The sequence below is a fragment of the Bubalus bubalis genome, chromosome X, assembly GCF_019923935.1.
Source record: "Bubalus bubalis isolate 160015118507 breed Murrah chromosome X, NDDB_SH_1, whole genome shotgun sequence".
In the NCBI taxonomy this organism is placed as follows: Eukaryota; Metazoa; Chordata; class Mammalia; order Artiodactyla; family Bovidae; genus Bubalus; species Bubalus bubalis.
Window position 1 is genome coordinate 48,901,962 of NC_059181.1, and position 7,392 is coordinate 48,909,353.

The 7,392-nt window shown below is 39.9% G+C and overlaps 1 protein-coding gene across 1 annotated transcript; it reads left to right on the forward strand.

The window, feature by feature from the left end:
* Positions 1-5,152: 5,152 nt before the first annotated feature.
* On the forward strand, positions 5,153-6,894 carry SPIN3 (spindlin family member 3). Its single transcript, XM_044936979.1, is given in 3 exon segments — positions 5,153-6,249; positions 6,251-6,708; positions 6,711-6,894. Coding segments are annotated over 3 exon segments (771 nt in total). The 5' UTR covers positions 5,153-6,001; the 3' UTR covers positions 6,776-6,894.
* Positions 6,895-7,392: the final 498 nt, after the last annotated feature.

Genomic DNA, 7,392 nt, shown 5'->3' on the forward strand with positions numbered 1-7,392 from the left:
TGAGGCAACCCAACTCTGAGGTCTACGAGGTCTACAGTAGAGTTAATGGTGAATTCCAAGAGAGCTTACACCAATGGACACCTCCCAAGACTGTTGCTACCATTGTCCCTGTCCCTGCCTTGAGCCACTGCCAAACCATGTCTCCACAGGAGACCCTCCAACATTAACAGATCTGGTTCAGTCTCCTGTGGGGTCATTGTTCCTTTTCTCTGGGTCTTGATGGGTGCAAGATTTTGTTTGTGACCTCCAAGAGTACAGTCTGTTTTCCCCAGTCCTATGGAAGTCTGGTAAGCAAATCCCATTGGCCTTCAAAGTCAGATTCCCTTTGGATTCCCAGCCCCCTTGCCAGCTCCCAGGCTAGTAAGCATGACATGGGGCTCAGAATGTTCATAACAATGGGAGAACTTATTTGATATTATTTTACTCCAGTTTGTGGTTTGCCCACCTGGCAAATACAGGATTTGTTTTTATTGTGATTGCACCCCTCCTATCATCTCATTGAGGCTTCTTCTTTGTCTTTGGATATGGGGTATCTTTTTCTGGTAGCTTCCAGTGTCCTTTTTCCATGGTTGTTTGACAGCTTGTTGTGATTTCTGTACTCTCACAGGAGATGAAGACTTCTACTCTGCCATCTTGAACAAATTTTCACTGCCCAATTTTTGATTGGGTTGCTTGTTATCTACTATTACATTCTATGAGTTGTTTATATATTTTAGAGATTAATCCTTTGTCAGTCATTTCCTTTGCAATTATTTTCTCCCATTCCAAGAGTTGTCTTTTAATCTTGTTTATTGTTTGGCTGTGCAAATATTTTAAGGTTAATTAGGTCCTATTTCTTTTGTTTTTATTTCCCTTCCTCTAGGAGGCAGGTCAATGAGGATCTCACTGTGATTTATGTCAAAGAATGTACTCTCTATTTTATCCTCTAAGAATTTTATAGTTCATGGCCTTAACATTTAAGTTTTTTTAATCACATTTTGAGTTTATTCTTGTATGTGATGTTAAAAAGCATTCTACTCTCATTCTTCCACATGTAGGCGCCCCATTTTTCCAGCATCACTTATTGAAGAGGTTGCTTTTTCTCCATTGTATATTCTTGCCTTCTTTGTCAAAGGTACCCATAGGTGTGTGGGCTTATCTCTGGGCTTTCTATCATATTTCACTGATCTGCATTTCTATTTTTTTTGCCAGTGCTATACTCTCTTGATGACTGTAGCTTTGTAGTATAATCTAAAGTCAGAAAAGTTGATTCCTCCAGCTCAATTCTTCTATCTCAAGATTGCTTTGACTCTTCAGTGTCTTTTGTGTTTCCATACAAATTTTAAAATGTTTTGTTCCAGTTGTGTAAAAAATACCATTGATAGTTTGCTAGAGATTGCATTGAATTTGTAGATTCCTTTTCGCAATATAGTCATTTTACAATATTGATTTTTCCAATCCAAGAACAACATATATCTCTCTGTCTGTCTTTGTCATCTTTGATTTCTTTCATCAGTGTCTTATAGTTTCTGCATACATGTGTTCTGTCTCTTTAGGTAGCTTTATTCCTTTGTATGTTTTTCTTTTCACTCTAATGTTGAAGGGGATTGTTTCTTTAATTTCTCTTTCTGATTTTTCATTGTTAGTGTATAGAGAAATAAGAGATTCTTATGTATTAATTATGTATCCTAAAACATTATTGTATTCATTGATTAATCCTAGTAATTTTCTGGTGGCATCTAAAACATCTACATCTGCTTCATTGACTACACTAAAACCTACACTAAAGCCTTTGACTGTGTGGATCACAACAAACTATGGAAAGTTCTTAAAGGGATGGGAATACCAGACCACCTTTCCTGCCTGCTGAGAATCCTGTATGCAGGTCAAGAAGCAACAATAGAACTGGACATAGAACTGGTTCAAAATTAGGAAAGGAGTATATCAAGGCTGTATATTGTCACCCTGCTTATTTAGCTGATATGCAGAGTATATAATGTGAAATGTTGGGCTGGATGACTCAAAAGCATGAATCAACATTACTGGGAGATAACCTCAGATATGCAGATGACAACACCCTAATGGCAGAAAGTGAAGAGGAACTAAAGAGCCTCTTGAGGAAGCTGAAAGAGAAGAGAGAAAAAACTGGCTTAAAACTCAACGTTCAAATTACTAAGATCATGGCACCTAGTACCAATAACTTCATGGCAAATAGATGTGGAAAAAATGGAAACGGTGATAGACTTTATTTTCTTGGGCTTCATAATCACTGTGGATGGTGACTACAGCCATGAAATTAAAGAATGCTAGCTCCTAGGAAGAAAAGCTATGACAAACCTAGACAAAATAATAAAAAGTAGAGACATCACTGAGCACCAAAGAATTGATGCTTTTGAACTGTGATGTTGGAGAAGACTCAAGAGTTCCTTTGACTGCAAGGAGATCAAGCCAGCCAATCCTAAAGGAAATCAACCCTGAATATTCATTGGAAGGACTGATGCTGAAGCTCCAATAATTTGGCCACCTGATGCGAAGAGCCAACTCACTGGAAAAGACCCTGATGCTGGGAAAGATTGAGGGCAGGAGGAGATGGGAGTGACAGAGGGTGAGATGGTTGGATGGCTTCATTGACTCAATGGACATGAGTTTGGGCAATCTCCGGGGGATAGGGAAGGACAGGGAAACCTGTCATGCTGCAGTCCATGGGGGTCACAAAGAGTTGGACATGACTGAGCAACTGAACAACAGCAATGTATAGTCAACACAATGTATAGTATCATGTAATTTGCAAAGAGTGAGATATTTACTTCTTCTTTTCCAGTATGGATTCCTTTTATTACTTTTTCTCCTCTGATTACCCTAGCTAAGACTTCCATAACTATGCTGAATAATAGTGGCAAGAGTGGCACACTTGTCTTGTTCCTGATCTTAGAGGGAATGCTTTCAGTTTTTCACTGTTAAGAATGTTTTCTGTGGGTTTGTTGTATTTGGCTTTTATTATGTTGAGGTAGGTTCCTTCTATGCCAATTTTCTGGAGACTTTTTTTATCATAAATGGGTGTTGAATTGCTCTGTTTCTATTGAGATGATCATATGGTCTTTATCTTTCAGTTTGTTAATGACACTTATCCTTCTTAATATGTTTTTAAAAATTGAAGAGAAAGGAGTGCTTCCAAACTCATTCTATGGGCCAGTGTTCCCTTGATAATATAACCAGGAAAAGACACCACCAAAAAAATTACATGGCAATATCTCTGATGAAAATAGATGTAATTATACTCAAGAAAATATGTTTTGTGAAAGAATAGTAGCTCCATTTTTAGCTTTTAAGAAACCTCCATACTGTTCTCCATAATGGCTGTGCCAATTTACAATCCACCAATAGTGCAGGAGGGTTCCATTTTCTCCACACCCTCTCCAGCATTTATTGTTTGTAAACTTTTTCATAATGGCCCTTCTGATTGACATGAGGTAATATATTATTTCAGTTTGATTTCCATTTGTTGGATAATTAGTGATTTTGAGCATCTTTTCATGTGCCTCTTTTTTATCTGTATATCTTCTTTAGAGAAATGTCCGTTTAGGTCTTCTGTAATTTGTGCAATGGAATATTACTCAACCATGAAAAAAGAATGAAATTCTGCCATTTGCAGCCACTAGGATGCACCTAGAGAATATTATGCTTTTCTAAATATTTCTTAAGTTTTTAATTGAAGGATAATTCTCCTAGCAATCTTGATTCCAGTTTATGCTTCATCCAGCTTGGCATTTCTCATGATGTACTCTGCATATAAGTTAAATAAGCAGGGTGACAATATATAGCCTTGATGTACTCCTTTTCTGACTTGGAAACAGTCTGTTGTTCCATGTCTGGTTCTAACTGTTGCTTCTTGACCTGTATACAGGTTTCTCAGGAGGCAGGTAAGATGGTCTGGTATTCTCATCTCTTGAAGAATTTTCCACAGTTTGTTGTGATCCACACAGTCAAAGGCTTTAGCATAGTCAGTGAAGCAGATATATTTTCTGGAATTCTTTTGCTTCTTCTATGATCCAATGAATGTTGGCAATTTGATCTCTGGTTTCTCTACATTTTCTAAATCCAGCTTGTACATCTGTAAGTTCTTGGTTCATGTACTGTTGAAGCCTAGCTTGGAGGATTTTGAGTATTACCTTGCTAGTATGTGAAATGAGTGCAATTGTGCGGTCATTTGAACATTAGTCCTTAGCGAAATGCAAATTAAACAACAGTGAAATACTACTTCACACCCACTACCACTGCAGTAATGAAAACAAAAATGGTTGAATATTGCTTAAATAAGTCTTTCTCCATAGGCTTAAGATGTAACAGTGTTGAAATACTACTTGCTATAATTGTAATAATTGTTTTGATTGTAAGTTTGTGCCTTTATTATCATGTTAAAGAGAATAATCAAGTATAATTTTATAAGTATAAATTTTATAATTTTATAAGCATGCAAGTATAATTTTATAAGTACTTTTTAAAACTAAACATCTGAAGGTAGGAGAGAATGGTTAAACTGTGAAAATGTCCTTATGCTAATTTTAGTGAAGCCACTACAAAACATTTCAGACAATATCTAGTAAACTCATTAAATACTCATTTTATATGGAAAAGGACACCCCATGAAAAAGCATATGCAAAAGTATCCCAGCTTTCTAAGAGTTTATTTTATAAAGACAATGGAAAGTGTTAATATTTTGCTATAAGCCTTGGTGCATACGAGATGGATTTATAGTTGATTACTTTCTTCCTGTCGATTTGCTAGGTTGTATACTGTGCCCACGTTTTCCATACAATTTCTCTGTAATCAGTGAAAAAGAAAAAAATATTATCCTCAATAAATCCAGTAATATATCTGGATATATCCATAAAATATATCCAGATATATTTCCAGAAAATATATCCAGAAAATATATCTGCTTCATTGACTACCAGTCAGTAAAAATTACCGAGATACTGAATCAAGATGGCAGACTGAGCACTTGTGCATTTCTCTCCTCCAACCTCAAACTCCCTTAAGTGACAGGAAAAGGCAGGTTTCCTTAATAAAGAGTAACTCCGGAATGGCAGGGGGAAAGGAAAGGGCAAATTCCTGGAGGATGGAAAGCAGATGCAGCAGGAGTACAGAGATGGAGTTACGGATGGGGTTTGGGAATCTGGGAGCCCAGAACTGAAGAAGCGGCGCTAGGCGGTTGGAGAGGGGATTTGTTGGGCAGGCCGGTCCAGATTTTGGAAAGGGGCGGGGCAAGGAACCAAAGAACTACTCCCACGCCCAAGGCAGTGGTGGATGGAGAGTTGCGGGTAGGGGAGGGCGCGGTGCTGGACGAGAAGGAGAGGCCTCTCTCCTGGCAGGAAGCTGAGCTCTACGGAAAAGAGGGAGGAGACTGGCGGCTGCAGTGACTGGTGGGAGTCCGATGTGGCAGAGGGGCCGCCGCTGCCAACGAGAGGGAGCGGAAGCCCCTCCCCCCCCTCCCCCGCCAAGTAGAGTTACGGAGACATCGCCGCCGTCCTGTCCGCCTATCCAACAGCCCACTTGATACGTTCCTCGCCTAAAGATCCTCCCTCCCAGCTCTTGCAAGCACCTAACTCGCCGTCTGCTGGTCCTCCTTCGACACAGCCTCCCGGCGGAGGCAGCAGCGAGGTGTCCGATTTGGGAACTCGAGGCCCGCTATCCCCAGCTTGGGGTAGTCTCTGCCCTCTGGCCTGGACAGTGTTGGACGCAGGGCGGGAGGAATAAAGGGGTGCCCTGTATTTCTCTGACTACAACCAGAACTCCATAGCGCTAGCATAGCCGGAACTAGCTAGGGAGGAAGGTTACCGCTTGCACGCACGGTGCAGGGTATTTCCAGCTTTTCTGCCTAGCTTTAGAGGAAAACGGGCGTCTTGGCGTGTGTGCATGGAATGCACTCTTTAGGAGATAAAGTTCACCGTGTCATGCATTGAATTTATTTTTTCTTGATTTCCTTTATTGGGCTGCTTTGTTACTCTGCTCCGCGCAGGCATGAAGACCCCGCTCGCAAAAACGGCTTCTGGGCAGCGGTCCAGGACAGGCGCAGGGCATGCCAGTGTGTCTGTTATCATGATGAAGAGAAAAGCTGCACACAAGAAGCATAGGAGCAGACCCATCTCCCAGCCTCCAAGGAATATCGTGGGCTGCAGAATTCGGCATGGATGGAAAGACGGAGATGAACCTCAAAGAGAGTGGAAGCGAACCATTTTGGATCAGGTACCTGTAAATCCCTCTCTGTATCATAAAATATGATGGATTTGACTGTGTTTATAGATTGGAACTTCACAGAGATGAAAGATTGTCATCACTTGAAGTCCTTCCTAATAGAGTTGCATCATCTAGAATCAGAGATACACACTTAACGGAAATTATGATTGGCAAAGCAGTGGAACATATTTTTGAGACAGAGGAAGGTTCCAAAAATGAATGGAGGGGGATGGTCTTAGCTCAGGCACCTGTAATGAATACGTGGTTTTACATTACCTATGAGAAGGATCCTGTATTTTATATGTACCAGCTCTTAGATGATTATAAAGACGGTGACCTACACATCCTTCCAGATTCCAATGATTCTCCTCTCACAGAGAGGGAGCCAGGAGAAGTCATAGACAGCCTAGTAGGCAAACAAGTGGAATATGCCAAGGAGGATGGCTCCAAGAGAATTGGCATGGTCATTCATCAGGTGGAAGCAAAACCCTCTTGTACTTCATCAAATTTGATGATGATTTCCATATCTATGTCTATGATTTGGTAAAAACATCTTAGAGGTCATTTGAAATTTGCCAAATATGTGAGACAGATTGTAGAATCTGAACACACAAAAAGTCTTGATTGCCTTACAATTTGTAAGAACCATCTTCTCCTCTTTTTCACACGTTTTCCTGGCAAAAAATTAAAACTTCCACCCTCCCAGACATGTTTTGAAGAATCCTTCTGCCCTTACCTCTAAGCTTTTTATGTGTTCCTCCCCACATTAGAATGATTGACTTATCTAATTAGAAGGGTAAAGTCTGACATTCATTGACCCATATTTTTACCTTGGGTGATGTTAATAGACTAAAGGTAACTGAAGACTTCTTGCCTCATTCGTTTGGGTATTTAGACAATCTTCACTGAAGTGTGAAGCTTCCTGAGATATTCAATATGGCTGGCTAAGTATCTTGGCAACTTCAACCCACCCCTTAGGTGACTTCAAATGTCTAATTTGGGAAAGGAATGAGAGGCTCATGTTGGTCTTCCTTCCAAGTTGCATTTTAAATTCCAACTGTACTGAAAGTCTTATTCTTGTACTTATTGTTCAACTTGGTTCAAAATCAAGAGGGCAGTTATTTTGTATTTTAGTGCATAGGCTGAGAAATCTTACAAGATTGTTAAGGGGTAAG